General features: G+C 38.4%; 1 protein-coding gene across 2 annotated transcripts in view; it reads left to right on the top strand.

Annotated features, from left to right (window-relative positions):
• The first annotated feature begins 825 nt into the window (after positions 1-825).
• Positions 826-20,721, top strand: part of DNAJC24 (DnaJ heat shock protein family (Hsp40) member C24) — a 34,532-nt gene continuing 14,636 nt past the window's right edge. For both annotated transcript variants that reach the window (XM_018081841.2, XM_008931479.3), the window contains exon 1: positions 826-963. In XM_018081841.2, coding sequence (XP_017937330.1) covers positions 856-963 — 108 coding nt within the window. In that variant the 5' untranslated portion in view covers positions 826-855. The remainder of the gene's footprint in view (positions 964-20,721) is intronic.

Raw genomic sequence — 20,721 nt, 5'->3', positions numbered from 1 at the left:
TATTCAGTATATTCATATTTCAAAATCAAAAGTGTGTAATTTAAGAAGTGTTTATACAGAAGGCATTTCTGTAACCTGGGCAGCTTCAGAACAGTTCATTTTACATGCAAAATGATTTTTAAAGAAGAATGGATTGCTGCTGAAATATACTGAGGAACTTGGACAGGAGACACAACAGAACTTGAATCACCTCATGGAATGGAATGGCCACGTGAATTAAACTCGTTTTTGTACAATAGTTCTCATGTAGACAACTATATACCAGGATACTGATGTTGTTACTGGGAGCCCAGTTGACTTGGACTTGTTGATGATATCTGCTTGTATCAGGTTTTCTTTTTTAGTGTGTAGCAATTGCTAGATGTGGTTATTATACCCTCACTTAGGGAAAAGAAACTCACCCTAAAGCACCAAACTGAACAGGGTTCAGAACTTTTATCAGTCATGCTGGCCATAAAATGGGTTAACAGCTTTCAGGAGTTTGGTAATTCTTGGCTCGTTAAGGCACAGACTCCGACTCCAGCTCACTGACAAGGAGAGTGCCTTTCCTGGTAATAAAATCTCATTGCATCTCCTGTCTAACTGCTTGAATCGTGGTAGCCAGAGGAAAGCCTTTGTTCCTGGGATTTCAAAAAGTAGCAAACTAAGATCCAGGGCACCTGTAGGGAAATTAGGAATGATTTTATTTGTGAAGACTTGCCACGTCAGTGCTGGTGCTTGAGGAGTGAAGTCTGTTCCATGATCCTGCAGTTTGCCACACGTCCTTGCTTTTGCTTTTTCTGTTTCAAATTGTAATTCTGTTTATTTGGTTTTCTTGCACAGTGCTAAGAAGGCAATTTCAAAGGCAGTGAGGGAATGGCCTTTGGAAGGACGACACAGAAGGATTGGTACAAGATCCTGGGAGCCAAACCATCGGACAGTCCGGCAGAGCTGAAAAGGAAGTACCAAAAGCTCGCCTTATTAGTAAGTGATTTTTATAAACCACTGACTTGCCAGTTTTGGTTTTACTTTTTTTGTATCAGTATCACTGATCAGAGTATGTTTATAATACTGGTTCCCTGAAGCTGGTTCAAGTTGGGAATAAACACCTGGAGTTTATGAGTTATCAGTAGATTTTGCAAAGAGGGGTTGTGGTGTCATTCCAAAACACTGATGTGTCTCCCAGCTTTGCTAAGCATTCATAAGTACTCTGAGACAAGTACTTGTTTATCAGGGGCTGGATAATCAGGCACACAAGTCAAAAAAGTCATTGTTTGTGGCACGTAGTCACAAAATTTGCTGATTGATGCTTGTGGTGTTTCCTATCATTTGTGCAGCTACAGTGGGCTGAATGCAACATAAAGACCAGACACAAAGAACAAAAGGAAGCTTTTTCCTGATAGCCTGCAGTAATGGCATAGAAAATGTATAGAAGGAAAATAGGTTAATATTAATTTTATTTGCAAGTTTCTGGTGTGTTTTTGTGGATTCGTGTTCTTGGTCATGCATCAAGACTTCATGTTCTGTGAATTCCCTTAATTTTTTCTGAGCTCCTGCTACATATGCATAAGAACCTCAGAGCTCTACCAGGTTACTTTGCATGATTCCTGGTTATTCTGTTTTGCTCCCTTCCCTGAATTCAGGCATTTTGCTCAAAAGGTTCTTTGACCTGGGTTTCTGAGCAAAATGGAGTGTCTTGTTTGATACTGTTGACTGTTTTCAACTGAATTTGATAGACAAATAGAATTCCCAAGGTAACTATACTCCTAAGTTTCTTGAAAACTGGTGACCTGGTAGAGAAGAAGAAAGGAGGTGAGCAGAACTCACTTTTATGGGAAAAACTCACTTTGTTTTAGGAGCTGCTAGCTAGACTGTCAGGATTGGCAGGGTGGTAGAGCATGTGCACGGCAGGTCTGGCTTGGTTTGAGATGTCAGAACAAATGTGATGAGAAGTTGGGATTTAATGTGAGATAAAGGGAATGCCAGTGATCATGAGACTGAGTTTTGTTAGAGTTGGAATTCATGGGTTTGGGAAAGTTTTTGTTTACTTTTTATGTTGTTGTGTTTTGGTTTTTTTTTTAATTATTTTATTTCTAAACACTGTAAAAAAGGTCTTAAAGTTTGGTCCTTTCACCAGTATGTTGCAGTTTTACACATTTTGACATTCTTTAGTTGAATTCACTCGGCAGCCCTGCTGTACTACTCCTTCTCAGGGCTCCTTGTGAACTCATTTCTTTGTCTGCAACTGATCTCTGTACTTAGTCTGAAGTTTCAACACCTGACAAGATGTTTGTGTGCAGATATAGGACGTAAATCCTCTGGTTCTCACTATTAAACATTGAACTAATCAATGTTTGGAAATCAAGCTTCTTAGTTCCCTTTGTAATAGAAATAGTTGTTTTCTTGGACCTCCTAGTGGTTTTGTTCTACTGAATTACTGGTAAAATGTGAATAAAAGATTAATAATGATCTGTTTGTTCTTAGTGAAGGCAATGGGGGGACCACAGTGTAAAATACCTTTTCTGTTCAGACAGGGAGCTGATTTAAACAGAATACTGTGATGGAATTAATGTGTTTCTTCCCTATGAATCAATATGTCATAATGGAATTAAAATCACATGTAAAGTATTGTTCAGAGCTGTTACTGAACTGAAACTACATAGTCCCTTTCCTGTATGAATTTTTTATAAATGAAGCTGATCCTTTGTGTTATAGAGTTGTACTTTCATGTAATTATCTTGAAGTGTATGAAGTGAGAATTGTCAAAGTTTACAACTCTCTGTCTATATCTCTGAGTGTGGTTTTAGAGGATGAAAATAATCTTTGAATATACAAGCTTTTCTTTAGCACCTGTGTGTTTCCAACCTAATTGGTTTGTGCTCTTTATTTGAAAAGCCGGTGAGAAGTGTTAGAGAAAATGAATATGCTTTGTTTTGTTTTTCTTGTGGTGTCTGTGATAGATCTCTCTGACTAAAAAGCCCCACTGATGTTTACTTGTAGGTGTTTTCCCAAGGCAGATCTACTGCTTGTCTGTTGTTGTTACCATATGTCCTGTCTCTGTTCATCTTTTTCTTTTAGCTGCACAGATCTGCTTGATTGTCTGCTTACTACTACAGCATCCAGCACAGTCATTCTAAAGTCTTTAAAAGCACAGTGGTAATGAAAACATCATTATTTTTATGCACCTTAAAACCCCAGTGGCTCTAGGAGTGGCTGGAGGCTACAGTACATATCTTCCCTAAAAGGTGTTCTAGTTACAGTGGGAAAGTTTGTGCCACAGATGTTGAGTGCAAGGGGGGTCCATGGTTGAAAAAGCTGTGAGACTTTGATAAAAGAAGAGTTTGCCAGGTCATGTTAACACAAAAAAAAATGTTCTTGCTGATTCAGAGGTTCATGGGCTGTGGACTTCCAGATATTGGTGAGATATATAAGGGAGGTGTTGCTATATGTTTGTCTTATCCTGATGCTATTCCCTAAGCATCCAGTGTTCATGGTCAGTAAAAAGTACAGCACTGGATGAACCTGTTGTCTTACCTTTTGTGTCCTGTTTAGGGGAAGTCACTCCTTGCTCCCCAGACTTGTGCTTGGAGCTCTTGGTAACTTCACAGCTCCAAGAGCCCCTTTGATTCTCTACAGCTGTCCCTGGAGATGGTGGTGGTACAAGCAGTGCCACCATTGGCATGGGCAGGTCTGCATCCAGGGGTTTTTAGGGACTCTGGCAGCAGCTCCAGTGTAGAGGCTGGAACAGCAGGTGAGCACAGCCTTTTAAAAGATTTCATGTCAAATTCTGTGTTGAGCACAGAAAGTTTTCCAGCTTATGTGTAGCAGCACAAGTTAATCTCCTGAAGAACTGTACTGATATCAAAATCCAAAACTTTGTAAGGCAACTTGCATCGTGGATACCAGTTGCAATTAATATGACATTAATTCTGAAATCACGGTGTTCTGATCTGTTCCTTGGCATCAAGCAGAATAGGTGGTGGAATTGATTTTTAAACATAATTCTGCTGTTAAAATAAAAATGGCAAATGTCTGAGTCCAGGCCTTTTTCAAATCCTCCCCAATGCTTCGTGGTGAGCATTTGCTTTTTGCCATCTGCTATTTTCTGTATTTGTCAACACATGTACACTCAGCATCTTGAATGAACAGGCAGATGTAAATTTCCAAAGCTAAAAAGCTTTGGAGATCTTGCCATATGTCATCCAAAAGATAACTAAATTTGCAGTTAAATCTCAGGATTGACCTTAATAATACAAAGTAGTGTGCAATTCAAAATGGTTGAATTGTACCTTTGTAAGAATGACTTCACAGGGGCAAATTAGCTTAAAACTCATGAGTTTTTAAAACAGAAGCTGTTTCTGTTAATTCTAACAAATTGATGATTAAAAAGGTTAATAACTCAGAATAAAACTCTACACAGACACCCCACTAGAATGAATATATTTGCTTACCTTTTTGCCATATTTTGCTTGGTTGCACTTAGTTTTTTCATTTGATCAGGTCACAGCATACATTTAAGTGAATTATTGTACTATAGATAATGTCAAATCCATCTTGTCAGCTCTGTCCTTAAGAATAGTATTAACTCGACACAGAAAACAGGTTTGGCTTAAAAGTAGGTTTGTTGTTTCCCCCCCCACACACACACACTTTCTAAGTATTTAAACATCTTTATAAAATTGCCTTGCAACTTAAGGAAACTTAAACTTATGTTTTAAAACATTTTTGTGTACTTGCATGCACACATAAAAATAAAACATTTTTATGTACTTATATGACTCTGGATCATCTCGATGCTTTGTTATTTTAACAACCAGTAGCAGCTGAAGATGACAGACTTCTGGGCACAAGATGCATGTGCCACTGTCAGTTCTATAAATAGCTTATTTATGCAACAAAAATACAGCTTTTGTGTATGCAGGGTCATACTTCAGTATCTTCTCTGGCACAGAGCTTGAGCCAGTGGTTCTGAAAGGGAAAAGAATTGCAAATAAGTACTTTGGAACTGGCATAGCTCAGTGCAAACATTCTTTCACTGGCTGTTGTAAGTTCATGCTGAAGTGCTTTTCTGAAGCACAGACTTGCAGTTTCCATACTCTGAAAAGAATCCACCAAATTTTGAGAATTTGTGTCTTGCTGAAGTGGTAGGAGTTTGGCCTTTAATCCTCTGTCTGTGTGTTTGAGATACTTGGGATACATACAGCCTTTTATCCACAGCTGGATGCACAGTAGTTTCAACAAGATGATTTCTGAAATGGATAAACAGGTTTTATGCTCTGTACTTGGTTTTTCAATGAATTCATACAGCTTTTAGGAAGGACAGTGCTTATATTCCATTTCTGAATCTGTATGAAATCAGCTGAGGATAAAATTAGAGTAAAAAAAGTAGGATGCTGGAGAGAAAAAAGTTACACCAGCTTATTATTGGCACAATTTTTACATCCCCTTTTGGTCTAGCACTTTATGGTCAAAGAATGTGTTGCCAGATTTTCTTTTGAATTTTCATGTGACTGCTTTGTATCTGAAAACTGCTTTTTAGTGGGAATAAAGTCACCAAACACATAAGCTTTGTCTAGTTGAAAATCAGGTGTCTGTTCCTGTTGATGCTGCTGATATTATAGGATACCTTTCAACTGGAAAAAAATTATTGTGCAGGAAAATTATATGCTGCTGTTACAATGTGTGCCCTAATCTTAAAGAAAATCCATGTAATTTGAGCAGGCAGTATGCAAGAAGCTCTTATTTTTAATATGGTGAGGAAATAAATGTGCCATTTAACACATAGTGTTACAAAGATTATCTCTCTTATCAGAAGGGGTGGTGTGTGTATATAAATACAAAGTGTTAAGGTGCTCACTTAATCTATTTGAAAGTGCAGAAAATTTGAAAACAGAGCATCAGGCATAGGTGAGAATGACTCTCAGCAACAATAAAGGAAGATATTAATAGAAATTTAATTTAATGAAGCATAATAACTTCAAGAAGAGATTATTCCATGGAGCATGCTTAGAGGAAAGACATGTGACATTCTGAAGAGAAAAAAATCTGTTGTATCTTATCAGATTTATGTACATCTAAAGTCTGCAATCACAAGAGATGCAGAGGATGTCATATGTAAAGTTAAAAGCCTGCCTGCAGGATTGTTGTTTTAAAGTTTGTTGCAAAATAGATTCAGTATTACTCCTGAAAGGACCTGCCTACTGAGGAACTTCATGCTGAGTTTAAATTGAGAACTCGAACCTTGAAAATGAAAACACTTTGAGCTTTGCATTGGAAGTCACATAAAAATGCTTCTCACAATGACAATCAGGCAGTGTGTGTATTCCTTTTTTAATAGCCCTTGCAGGGTTTTTATTTTTTTGTTTGAATAGCAGCTTGCTTTTTAGAGGTATTTAATAGATCATCATGCTTAGCTAACCCTACCTTCACCCAGCTGGTAGAAAATGGATTTGTAATTTGACAGTATAGACAGAACAAGTTCAGTGCAGCCTGGTTGGAGCTGGACTGAAGTCAATCTTTTTGCTATAGAGAGAAAGATAAGCCACCATGTTTAATACAAAGGACTATTGTTTTAATGCTCAGGGTAGGGTTTGTTGAGCTGTTCTTTACATCTCATTTCATAATTGTGACCTTTAAAAAACCAGGGGGCATATTTTCCATTTGTGACTTGAAAAGTTGGTTATTAGCCTGTGCAGCAGTACAAAACAACCTCAGTGTTACAGAAGTCCCTAATTCAAGGAGCTTTATGAGCCAGGTGACTCTCACGCTGCTGTGGAAGCTGCGAGGGTTTCATTCCATTGATCCACCTGCCTTTGGGGTTGGTTTTTGTTTGTTCTTTTCCTCCCACCAGAAGGGTTCCTCATGGTAGTCTGTAGAAAGCCTGAAGAACAGGTAGTTAGGCTGGCAACGATCATGTTGCAGTAACTTTTCTCAGTCTGAAGCATCACAGATTTGTTGTGTGTGTCCTAAAAAGCCAAACACTGTGGGGCCGCCTGGTGCTGCCACATCTGAGCTGAAGCTCCTTGGAGGTGTGAGCGGGGGGCAGTCAGTCCCTAGGCCTCTTTTTGGTGCTCTTTTTGGCTAACTGGCCAGTGGGAGCCCGTGCTCTACATAATTAGGCAGCTGGCTAATCAAATGGAACGCACTGAGTAGCCAATTAGTGCTGTGGTTGGTCAGCAACCAGCTGGAAGGTGTGCTCTGGGCACATCCTACACACCAGCTGGCTGAGGAAGGTACCCTGAGCTGCAGGAGAGGTGCAGAGAGATCATGGGTGTGGGTGGAGAGGAAAAGGGTGCAGTGAGGTATCTCAGTGGGAAAAGGGGCACCCACAGTGCTGGTTTGCCATGGCTCCGTGGATATGGAGTGGCCTCACTTACTACCTTGCAGTGTGTGGTGGTTTTTTAAAGAGGTTGGTGAATTTTAACAAGTGGATGGAACGTGAATATCCCTACAGCAGAAAGTTTTATTTCTAACTGTTATATAGAATATGAGAAAACCCATAGCATCACAAAATAAACCAGCAAGTAAGTAATGCATTACTTATCCAGGTAGTTCAGCCTCTTCTGAAAGTAATTTTACTTTGGAAATGATTTCTAAACCTAATCTGTTTACTTATGGGGTTACTGTCCATGTTTTATTTGTTATAATGAGAATCCTCTGTAGATTTAATGTACAGACATAACAGAATGGGCACCAGGCAGTTGAAATGTGAGATTTGGCTAATACATGCTTGGCCTTTGATGTCACTTATGCTCTGCAAAGGAATTTGATGGCTCTCTTGAGCATTTTGTGCACTGGTTATATAAGTTATTAATTGTAACAATATATTAAAGAAAGGGTCTATACTGTCTTTGGTAGACTTTTTGTGAAAGGTGTTCAGTACTCACAAATACTCACTGTGTCCTGAGGCAGTAAAAAATTAAAATTCTGATTAAAAATAAAACCTGAAGTACCAGCTCATTTAGTGCCATAACAATGCAAGTGTTCGTTCACACTTTTAAAGGAATATTTAAGTACTTTTATATTGGGCAGTGTGCTTTTTATCTCATTTCTGAAGTGAGACATTTGAAACAAAAATCACGTAGGAAAGATATGAATTGAAGCACAGAGAAGGAAGCAACATAGACCAGCATAATGCTTTCACATAAGCAAATATTCTGATTATTCCAGCATTGGAGCAGCCACAGTCAAGAGTACCTTGGCCTGTTCAGTATTTTCAAATCAGAAATGACTGATCAGAAATCACTATATATTCAAGTGCCTACTTCAGAAATGTTAAGCACCAGCTCAGTTATTTAAAGAAGCTATAACCCCAGAACATGAGTTTGAGGGATAATAAAAGTGAAGGGTAGAATCAATCATCTTGCAATAGCTGTGTTTATATTAGAACTCTTATTGCTGTTAAATAAAGTCGACCATGTTTGTGTTGAATCTGAGACAGTTAATAGATTTGAAAAATACTTTCATGTGATATAGTAATGTGTAAAACTCAGTGTTTTGGGGACTTGTATTTAATTTTTAATTTAAATACATTTTCTGAGTGCAATTTTGCCTTATGTTTGAAATACATAATATAATTATTGCAGAAAATTGTTAAAGCAACACATTCTCACATTCCATCTTTCCTTCATCTTTAAACAGTTTAGAGCCAGAAAATCACGATTTGAATGACATAAGTGTCCCACCCTCCATCTTTTCCTTGCCTCCCATGCTTCCCATTGAGCTCAAATGTCCCATTGAGCTCAGATGCTCAGCAGACATGAGCTTGTTTGAACTGATTTAAGGAAGAGGTGAATTCTTATACCTGGTGGGTTGGCTTATAGGGCACTTTGTAGGTAGCTTGCACTGTAGTAGGAAAGTTCACCTTTCTATTGGAGTCTGTCATTTGGATAAACTCTTTCTCATTTCATTTCCAGTGCATTAAAAGTAATGTTTTAAGGCTGAAAAGTGAGTAGTCATATATTGACTGACTATTCTCAAAAACTTGACCCTTTATTGTTATTCCTGCTAAATTAACAGTAGTGAAAAAATTCAGCCTGTGTTGCTTGGGTCCCTGGTCAAAGAAGGTGCAGAAGAACGAGTTTTCTGAGCAGCATCTTAGCTGAACATTTTTCTTTTCTTGACATAACATTAGATAGTAACTAAGGAGATGTTCAAGGGGAGGCTGAACAAGAGCTGCTCTTCCAAGAGGTACTTACTTACCTTCTGCCAGAGCAATCCAGTGTTGGCTCCTGTTGGTACAGAAGAGCAATGCCAAGTATGGGCTTGATATGGATTCTCTGAGTTGTAAATGTTGCTCTTGAAACTCAAGGAATGAAACCCTTGGATTATTCCTCTGCAGTTGGTGACTTGTCCTAGGTTATGACTTTACCTTTCCATCTCCATCTCTTGATTGTTCCTTTCTAAAATGGGGCAGTTCTGTAAAGGCTAAGACTGTGATTCCGTGGATAATGTTTGGAATTGTTTTGTCACTATGGCTGTGAATTTTTGAAATAATGCTGACTTTTTTTTTTTAACTGTAATTGTTGTGGGTTTTTTTTTACTGGTGTGATATCCATGAAGTGGAGTGTTTGTGCTGTAGTCACAGCACGCTTCATGGCCTCTGATTTTAGGGGTTGAAACTTCTGAGGCTGCTTTAGGTTTATTTGGCATTGCCAAAGATAGGAAAGTGCTGTCTGCCGTGGTGCTTAGGTTTTATTTGGGTATAGTGTACTATGTTTATTAAGCTATTGACCAAATTAAGCTGTCCCATGAAAGTAGGTGGTTTCTTCACGGGTTTTGCACCCAAATGCTTTCTCAACCGAGTGCTAAATTCTGTTAATATGGAGCTTTTCATGTCTGTTTTAAAAGTTATAATTCAATCAGGGCCCAGCCTGTTACTTTGAGATCTCAAAAGGTTTCAAATAGTGTAGAGAATCCCTTAGAGATGGGGAAAGCTAAAATAGTTTCAAGAAAACAAAAACTCAAAACTACCTGCAACTTTTGAAGTGCTATGCAAATGTTACAGTTAGGGTCGCTAATAAATATATTTTTTTAAGGAGGTCCTCTGTTCTTCAGGGCCTTGTTTCCACAGTGTCATCTGCAGCTGAAGTGATTTAGAGACTTTGATTATTTTGCATTATGCTTAAATCTGACCTCTTAAAGGTGCCTGTCTGTTTTTAGGTATTCCAAATGAATTGGAAAACGGGTGGTGTACGTTGGTTTGAAATAGTGTGTTAATGGTGGTGGGCAGGGGGGACAACACAAAAAAACCCCTGTGCTTTGTGCTCAGCAGTCCTTAGGAAGTTGTGGGGTGGCAAAGTGTTTGACTTGCCTGGCCTGCAGGAAGGTGTTTGTGCTGCCAGTCCCGGTGCCAGCTGAAGGCTGGTGCCCCAAACCGCCTGTCCCTGCCCTGCTGCCAGATGTTACCCAGCCAGGAAACAGCATCCTGGGGTTTGCCTTCAGGCACTGCTGTTCCTGTCAGCTGGAAAGGTTCATGCCCGTTTTTTCAGTGTTTAAGCAACCCTGGTTGGTTTGATTTTTGTGGAGGGTTTTGGGTTTTTTTGTTTGTTTGCTAGTTTTGTTTTTCTGTAATATAACAAAGGATTTGGAAGGGCTGCTTCCACATGCAAGTAGCATTTGCCTAAACTAGTTTCCTAACCATTCCTGTACCTGGCATTATTGTGTGACTAGGGCCACATTAACCTGTGCCTAAGCATCCTTTAATGTGACATTTAATAGTGTAGATTGTGAGCACAGGAGCCAGAAATTTTAAAAGAACTTTAAAGATTCCCTTTATATTTTTATTTTTACCTTTATATTCCTGTAAACTTTAAAATGTTTGATTTTCTTCTTCTTTCCTTTGCTGATGGCTCTTCTATTGCTTTGTCTTCTCCTGCTGTATATTGTAGCTTCCAAAGGGCTTTTTAAAGTACCTTTGGAGGCTCTTGGGTGACTCCTCATAGGAAAATAAGGAGCTATGGAAGAGATAAAAATGAAAGAGAAGCTTCTTCTAAAGATGTCCTTTTTGGTAACCATAGCTCCTGTTTTTTCTCCTCATTTTCGTACCTTCATTAGCCAAATAATTCCTTTCCTCTATTTATACAACAGTTGATTTTCTTTTTTATCAGTAGAAACTGAAAGTTTTACATTTCATTTCAGCATGAAGTTTGGAAAGGGTGAAAGGTGTGAATATTTAATGTGCAAGTTATGTGAGGTAGTGACTTTCTGTTTGATCAGACTCCTCTCAGTCTGATGGGGTTGGATCTTTCCAGAGCCTTGGGAATAGGGGGTGAAAGTACTAAAGTTCATTTCTTTGGAGACCCACTGTCAGTAATTAAGACTGGTAAGAGTGTGTAATAAGCTCAAAACAGGTGTATAATGCTACAATTCCGTGATAAAAGCAGTTGCATTAGAAAGGGATCCTGGTCATACATGATATAATCTTTAGACTTTAATCATTTACTGCTGAGAATAAAGTATTTTTCATTAGAAATTACTTCTTAGAGTAAGACTTGCTCTGCCATCACAGGACTTTCACAAGAAGCATCGAATTGAAAGTGGTTATTGCCATGGAAGTTGAAAGTTACTATTTCCATGGAAGTTGGAATTTACTTCTGTAAAAGTATAGCCAGAATTACAGTGGCAACCCTCCTGCTGCTGCAGCAGGTAAATATATAAAACAAATATGCCAAAGATGGGGATTTTGGCAGCAGACACTAAGTACAGAGGAGGAAAAGCCGACCTCTCTTCAGATTTTTCAGATGGCTCTCAGCCCAGATTCACACCCAACCTGACAAAAGACTTCATATTTTCCAGTGAATACTAGAACCACTCAAAACCCTGGACAGAAATTAAGATTATCAAGATGTGTGATTTAAATGTGTAAGATGTTGTGGTGAAATTCTCGGCTTAATCAGACTGAAGGAAGTTTAAAGAATGTTTAAGCCAAGATAGCTTTTAAAAAAATAAACCAAACATGCAAATTTATGAGTTTATGACAGTATCATTTAATCTATGCATTTTTTTAATTGCACTTTAGAGGACTCCAGTAATTCTCAAGAATTTGCTGCTCTGGTTTGATAGTCCAATTCTCTGTTTTTACTGCAGCTGTCAGTGAATGCCAGTTCTGTGGCCTGCATAGCTGTTGCACATTGCTGTGTACACTTAATCCTAAATTTTTTTTTTGTTGTTCTGGCTGTTTTTAAAAGAACAATTTGGGTTTTCTGCGAGTGTTTTCTTTTAAAATTATCCATTGGTAATGGATAACTAAAATGCTAGGAAGAAATCCATTTTTCCTCCAGTGTGCTGTCTTGAGGATGCTTTGCTGTGAATACTTTGGATCACAGCAAATACTTCCTTGTAGCAACAGCTATAGCAGCAGTAATATAATCTGAAATATTTCAGTTCCAATGGGTTTTATTTGTCTCAAGCAAAGTTGCAGGTCTGCTGTGCTGAATGTTGTGTATAACAGTGGTTATTTCTGGCCCCAAGGTTATGGAAAAGATTAATAATGTGTGTTAAACACGCAAGCAGTTGAATATCGTGTGGGAAGCTCAGATTGATGCTTGCATGAGAATTTCTGATCATGGCAGATTGTAAGGAGGAAAAAGGACTGGACACAGTTTTTACCAGCTAGTTGGTCACTGAGCAACATCAGAAAAAAGTCTTAGAATGGAGAAGTTCTGAGAGAGAAGGAAAATGAAAATGTTGTCTTATATTTTTCCTCAGATAAGGGACATTTCCTATGAGTAAGAATCATCTTGGAGATGGACAGTGGAGGCTCTAATCAGTGTCAAAGCAGATAACGAGATCAGGTAGGGGAAGGCTGAAGTTTTTAAAAAGCCTAAAGATTGATTGTGTTTGGGGAGAGAAAAGGAAGAGGAGGTAGATTGAAGTAATGAATCAGGAAGATAAATTCCTTGTTCTTTTGTCCATCTGTCTTTGGACAGACATCCTCTGGGGAAGTTTAAATCTCTATATGAAAAGATTCAATGTCACAAGGAGCTCTTCACTTTCTGTTTCTCCTCTTGGCAAGTGGGAAAAGCAGGCTCCTTCCATGTTCCCTGCTAACTTCTGCCAACTGAGTGAGCCTGTTGAAAAGATTGATTTGTGGGCTAGGAAGGCAGTTTAAGACCTGGAATAATTCTTTTCACGGAAGTGAACAAGTTTCACATTTCAGAGAGGGTGCTTTGCAAAAATCAGTGAAACACCTTCAAAGGAAGGTCTTGATTTGTGCTGTTTTAACTTAAGACCACTCCTCTCTTATTTTTTTTTCCTTTTCCAAATACTTGTCACATGAAGCTTTTCAATACTGAATTGTGCTGGTTGCTTGAGAGGGGAGAGCTCAGAAAAACACCCACGAGTGTGGAACCTGACCTAGTGACTGTCCTCACTTCTTACTCTTTTATCCCACTAAATGCATCTGTTACATCCCTGATACTTGTGCAGATGAAATATGAGTCCCACATTTAGTCCACTGAACACCCACTTTGCCTGTGACAGCCTTTGTGTACAAGAAAGGATGTGATCACAGCGGCTCAGTTCAGAAAGACCGTAGGGGAGCAAATGGGAAACAAATCTTTTAAAAACAATACTAAACTTTTTTTTACTTGCTTCGGTCTCTCGGTTTTTGGTGTGGGTGCCGAGGAACAATGGCACGTTTTGCTGTAACCTGTTAAGCATTAGGTGGCAGTAGCGTGTTGTATTTGGCGGCTGCTTTGTCGTTTGGGTTTTATCTTCTGGTGTCTTTAGTGCCGTGTCATAAATGGAGAAAACATGTATTTCGTTTCTTTAGGTTATTATAAAATGCTGATTTATGGTTGTTGTGACTGTATGTGACTGTAAGGGCAGCTGTTTGGATCTTGCATGCATAGGTGGGATTAGCATGCTTGTGGTATCTGCACAGTATTCATGATTTATTTTCTGGTCCATAGTATCTAACAGTGGTAACGTTAACTGCAGATATTCTGATGATAAACATGGTGTTAATGGCCAAGTGAGTTTAGTTTTGCAGCCTTCACTTTTCCATAAGCTGTTACCATTTCTAAAATTAATATAGCCAGTTAGAGGAAGCAGGTTTGTGGGAGTTTTTTGCTTGTGTTTACTCTTTATTTTTAGATAAAAAGAAGCTTAGACTCAAGAGAATGTCGGTAGGAACATAATTAACCTTTCAGCACAGTGGTGTTATTGTCACTCCAGATCTTGGACCAGTGCAGTTACCTTGTGACCCTTTTGGAGGGTGTTTTTTCCCTTCATCCTTGTTTCTCCCAGGTAAAGGATCCCAAGGATTTCGGAACTGGTGCTGCATTGTATTAATTGGGCAGGATGATCAGTTAATAGCAGAAGAGCAGGAAAGTGTTGACAGAACATGCCATCTAATTAGTACCTGATGGACCATGTAGGCCACAGAGCCCAGAGTGTGGTGTCACTTCAGGGTGGCAACTAGACAAGACCTTTATATGCAAAACAGGCCTGTGGAAAAGCCAGGGATGGAAGTCAGCATTGCTGGAATATTTCTCTTTCCAGCTTGGGGAAAGCTCAGGATACTCAATGGAGGAGGAGCACATAGCAAATTATCAACCCTTTGTTTTGTGCAAGTCTTGCTCTTAAGTCAGGTTGCCTTTTGTTTGTTTAGGTCTTTTTTTTAATGTAAGAGGTGATCTACAAATAGTTGGTTTTTTTTAAATAAAACTGCATTTTTTCTCTTTTTTTTTTTTTTTTGGAGTAGTAAGAGAGAAATACTTGGGCAGGAAGATTTCCTCATGGATCATGTGATACAATGTTGAACAAAATCATTCTGAGTTAAGAGCAGCACTAGATTGTTTTAGGGTTCTACCCTCACTGGTTTTCAATTACACTGTAGTGTTTAAGAGTTTTTCAGTTGAAACTTAAGTCTTTCCAAATTGAAAAGCACTTTGTATCTGGCAAGGTAATATGCCAGAATTATTTAGTCACTGGTAATTAGTGGGTTTTTCCCCAGTCATTTTTATAAATATGTTGCTAATTAATTAATACTCTTCGTTCAGAAATTCTCCTTCCTCCAGTGATACAAGTTTAATGTTTACATGTTTAAAACAAAGATTTTTTTTCAAAATTAACTCATTGTCTCATGCAGTGCAAACTTTTTTGTTTTGCTGAAATAAACCCTTCCTGTTTCAGAATACTTTTATTGAATAAATAACCTTTTTTGTTTGTTTTTGGGTAAAATAGTGTAGTTTTTCACTCTGCCCTAATTTTATGAGTTCAGCTGGTAAAGTTGGAAAATGGCTTCTTTCTGTGACCTTTCAGTGAGTGCCACAGGGTGGGGGCCAAGTGCATGTTTGTCACCTTTTTCCTTGCTCATCACAGGTGGCCAAAACATGCTTCTCTTAAATTTCCATAGCCAAAAATTCAAATTTCTGTTTAATAAATGAATTACTAATTTGGCCTGTGTTCTGGTGTAAAACCCATCACAGAGTGGATTCTGCAAGGAGGAGTTCAGCTCTAAAGCACAGCAGCCACTCTGGCTGGAATCTGATCTGTATTTGATGCCCATAACCAGAATAAATGATCATTTGGAGGCGTTGTGCTTGATTGCTCAGACATAGCTGACACATCCCTGGCGTGGGTAGTACCAGATATGGGTGTTAATTCTATTACATGCTGGTAGGGATTTGTGGCCTAAACTATTCAGTGTGAAATGTATGTAAAATTAGCCAAAGTGTAAACTTTAAGTGTAATTACATAGCTCTTGGAGTGTTGTATATAATTTTAGAAAGGGGAGGAATGCCCCACTAAGTTGAACTGTCCACACTTGATTCCAGAGTTATGGGAAGGTGAGGACTGAATTTTGTGGAGAGAGAGAGAAAAATTGAGTGCAAGCACAGAGAATGTCAGCCTACTGTACTATCTTGATTTTTGAAATTGTTTAGAGTAGTTGTTGATTTCTTAGATACTTATAGATGTGGCTTAAATACTGTGGTCACGTGGCCAGTTTAAGGAATTTTGGTTTAGGGATTGCAATTGCTTTCTTACAAAAACGTGTCCTCGTGCTCTGTAAATAACTAGAGAAATGGATGCAATTATATGACCCAGTCCAGCCCTTGTTTAGCAGTTAATTTCTCCAGATTTCTGTGAGCATTTGTTCCGACCTACACAGATTTGGTTGTTGGTTTAAATCTAGCCAAGGCTGGTGGTGTCTTAATTGCTACCACAGAGCAACCATTTGGCCTGTGTGAGATGAATGTTGTCAAGGTACCTTCTGCAAGGCGGACATTCATCCACTGGGAATGGATCAAGAAAGTTTTCATTAATTGGTCCCTTTGTTGGCATTTGTGGCAGAGCAGCCAAAAACTGGGTATGAACAGACACTATGTCAAGGGGTGAGATTTATTGGCAAGTCCCACGAAAAACTGGTATTTACTACATATATTGTGAGCGGGGGCAAAAGGAGTTTCCTCCTAAGAACAGCCTGGCCTTAAATTTACTCAGATTTCTTATTTTTTTTAAATTTTATTTAAAGGCAGGGAAATGTAACAAGAATTCAGAATCAATTGGAAGTTAAATAGGAAATAGCTGGTTAATATTTTTCTTCTTAATGTTGACTGTCTTGCAGCTTCTCTTTGATACAATGTGAAGTGTTGTGATGAGCTCTGTAGTGTACAGACAGATTTGCATGGACCTATGAATACTTGTGTCAGATGAGAACACTTGACAGTTTTTGTCCTGCCTTCATTAGCTTAACCTGTAGATAATAACAATTACAGTTGATAACGTGTAAATGTTGGATAAAGCATGAAAAATGTTTTTAAACGTAGCTTCCAATTTTGCTACTTTTGTTTTCACGTTAACTTACACATTTTGGTCTTGTTGCTTTGTTAAAAGGGTGCACTTCATTATGTTGCAAGGGACATACTGGTGATGATTCGTGCATTTTGTCCCAGTGCAACATGCTTGTTTGTTGCTAAACATTGTACAGACCAAGACTGTCTGCATTAGGGTTTCTTCATATCGTAGTGAGTTATAAATTAAATAACAATTTAGACTTATTAACCGAATTGTCTTATGTTGACTCTGAGGGAGAGTTCTGATTCTGAAATTTGAATATATTGCCTGGTCAATATTGAGCTTTGTTACAAGAATAAATAGATTGAACCTCCAAATACGGATAATGTGATTTCTAAAAGTGCTTAGTATTAATCTGTGCAGTTTCATTCTGTTGGGTTCCCAGCCATGAGTCTGGAAATGTGGTTGGAAAATAACGGCTTGGGTTTTTCTCTTCATCCAGCTGCTTCCAGTGTTTCCCCTCTCCTCATCCTTTTCCCCTTCTGACCAACAGAGTATCCAGCTCTCATGGCCACTCCCTGTCACTCACCTCCCTCTCCTGTCAGTGCCAGTGGGTGTCAGGGCTGTGTCCTGCTGTTATCCCCTACTGTCCCATGCTTTCACTTCTGCCCTGGTAATCCAACCAGCCCCTTGCACACTGGTTTCATGACTTTTGCCTCTTCTGTTTGCAGTTTTAATTCACTTCTTTCATTCCTCAAAAACGGTGCCTTCACCAGATGAAGCAGTGAAGTTTGGGTTGAAGTTCTCTTCCCTGACCCTCACCATTGTCTTTCATCACTGCTTATTCTTTTAATATAAATACACATCTGTTTACGATTTCTGCAGTGTTTTTACAAATTCCAAGAGGTGTTGTAGTGTAGGTTGTGAACACTGTGGCTTCCAGTTACTTTTACAATTTAAAAAAAGGAAAAGGTAATTAATACTTGGCTGGAAATCACACTTGTAGCAGCATTACGTGCATAAAATACTGTCAAGCTACAAAACTACTGTAGCTACTGCAAGATGCCTTACATGGAGAAAGGGAGAAGGATGCTGAGATACTAAGTTAATTTGAGATGTTAATATTCTATCATTTATTCTCATTTAAAGTTTAGATTTAGTCATTAAATGTAGTTCCTTCCAAAGCACAACTACTTGGATGGATCTAAGTAATCATCTGGTAAAATCCTACTTTACTGTAAAATCCTTGCTTTACTCAGGAAGATAGGGCACATCTCCACCTTTAAACATATCCCTTATTCCAATATAGGCACACATCCCCTTTGGAAATAAAGCAGGAATTCAAGACTTGTCAGTTCAGTTTAGCAAGGTGATCCACGAGACTGTAGATGATTTCAGAGTTAAAAATCTTTAATAAATTGGATAGTTTAGAAATTTACTCTGCTGTAACTGATGGTAGTAGTGACTACTTAATGGTTACTTTATGACTTATGATAGTAAGTCCAGAATAGTCTAACTTTTGAATTTTTGAGCTCTGATGGTTTCCTCATCGTTCTGTACCTCTCTTTACTTTTGAGTTTTAGAACCTTAATAATGGGGGGTGGAGGGGCGGAATCTAAAGGGTCCATAAAGAAAATTTTAGAAGTCTGAAAATACCTTTCCAAAACAATTGTCTCAGGAGAGAAGATCAAGGATTTTATGCAGCCATATCTGGTTCATCCTTTTTATATTACTTTTTATTTTCTGCTGAAGATTTCTGCAAACACTTGACAGCTTTGCATAAAATATTGGAAAGTAGGAAAGAAAAAATATTGGAAAGTAGGAAAGACAAAGCTGTAGAAAGTGGAGAGTACTTGTTAGTTCATTCCTGGAAAAAAAATAGAGCTGATCTCCCTTCAGTTTCCTCAGTCAGAAAAAAAAGAAGTTTACATTTCAAATAGGTTTACTTAAAAGCCGTGTCATTTCAGCAGGAAGTTTTTTACAGTTGTCTGTGAAATACGAAGTAGTAGAAGAAAGCATTATTCCTTAACTTTTTCATAAGTTAAATAAAATTTGGAAGCAGTAGTAGTTTTCATAGAAAATAAAACCTCTTGATTTGATGTGTGGCATTAGAGATGTGGTGCATCTTTGAAGTGAGTATCCTTTATACACAAGGCTAAATAGCCACGGTGATGTACCATTCCAGAAGGGATAGTAATTTTTTAACCTCTTCTAAATAATCAACCCTTTCAATCTGGCATGTGGAAAAGCAGTTATGAGTAAAAGTAGTTATATTAAGTGGTTTGGTTATCATGTGTTCCACAGTTTAGCAAGAGATTACAGACTTAGTGTAAACCTTCTGCCTTTGTGCCTCCCCCCTCCCCTCCCAACGAGCCGTATTGATTCTCGCTGGGCGCCGTAAATGTCTTCGGAAAAATACGTTCATGAGCACCAGTGAGAAACGTGCATTAAATTGATTTAACTGGAGGGTTTCTGCTTGCTAATTTGAATTTGATTAAAAGCAGTCGACCCCGGTAGATTTATGGCACGAAGTTAAGGAACTCGCCCGAGTGTCGGGAGGACGGGGCCCTTAGCTCTGCTCAACCAGAGCTCAGCCAGCTTCTCATCCTGTGGTGGGAGAGTTCTCAGGGTCCACTGATGTGTTACTGAGGTGTAACACCATTACAGGTATTAACAGTGGTCGTATTAACTTCCAGGGATTGATTTTTGCAGTTCCTGAAGCACGGAAGGGTCCGAACTCCGTGGAGTATAAAGTAGGCAGGAGTGCAGAGGGTAGCAGTTGAGTTTGCTGTGGTGTGTTCCAAATTCTTGTAGACACCCTGGGCCTGAAAGGCTAATTGTAACATTTTTGTAAGAAAGCAGTTACAGTCCCTAAAACAAAATTCCTTAAACTGGCCACGTGACCACAGCACTTAAGCCACATCTGTAAATATCTAAGAAATCAACAACTACTCTAAATAACTTCAAAAGTCAAAATAGTACAGTAGGCCGACGCTCTCTGTGCTTGTACTCAATTTTTCCCTCTCTTCACAAAACGACAATGTCCAGTCTTCATCTTCCCATACCTTTGGAATCAAGTGTGGACAATGTACAAGTAAGAATATCACAAATAAAATGGATGTTTTGGAAGTCAAGGAATTTTCATAGAGTCTACAGCTTTAATTATTTGGTGAACGTAACAACGTTAACACCTTTTTTCTGAGACAGAAAAGGTTCGTTTACTTGCTTTTTCTTTATTCAGTAGCAGGTATCAAAGGCAGTAGATGAGCATATTGAAATACAATTAATTTACCTAAAAAATTTTCCATGAAAAAATTTCTAAATTTTCGAGTACTTGTAGAAGGATGAACTGAACCTGTATCTGTTTTTTAGAGCCTGTTTGCCAGGTGATACCTTGTTTCTCACTGTATCCAGCCTGCTGAAAAGTACAGTCTGATGGATATTAAAAATAAAGACAGTTGAATACAGTTGTTTTATAAAGCTACAATAATGATACTGTAATTGAAAAGGGCATGAGGTTAAGTTTGTGTTAGCCTGCTTTCCTGTTTCCCGAGGAAAATGTTTCCCATTTCACCCAGTCTCCAACAGATACTGTTTAAAGTGTGTTTTTCATCTGAGCTTTGAACTTCAAGGTTTTCAAATTTTGGACTTCGAGGTTTTCAAATTTTTTTGGTGATTTCAACAGCTAAAGCAATTGAAAACCCTAAGAATTTGGTTTTGAATAACTCTTGGACCAAGAACCGGAGTCCTCAAGAGATACTATGACAATGTGACATTGAAGATAAACATCAGGGGAGGGAACAGTGGTATTGTGTGTGTGTGTGTAAGGTAATTTTTTATAGGTAACAGATGAACTAATACATTTCCATGATCAATTGGTTTACTTTTTCACATTCACAGTAACTGCAAAGCGTCATATTATATGAAGTGATATATGATGTAAAGTGATACAAATTCCAGTCTTTAGTAATGGAGGACAGTTAGCAAATTACTTCTAGT

This window comes from Manacus vitellinus, unplaced genomic scaffold (genome assembly GCF_001715985.3).
Source record: "Manacus vitellinus isolate BGI_N305 unplaced genomic scaffold, ASM171598v3 scaffold_57_pilon, whole genome shotgun sequence".
In the NCBI taxonomy this organism is placed as follows: Eukaryota; Metazoa; Chordata; class Aves; order Passeriformes; family Pipridae; genus Manacus; species Manacus vitellinus.
Note: the sequence above shows the minus strand (reverse complement) of the source record. Positions and strands in the feature narration are given on the sequence as shown.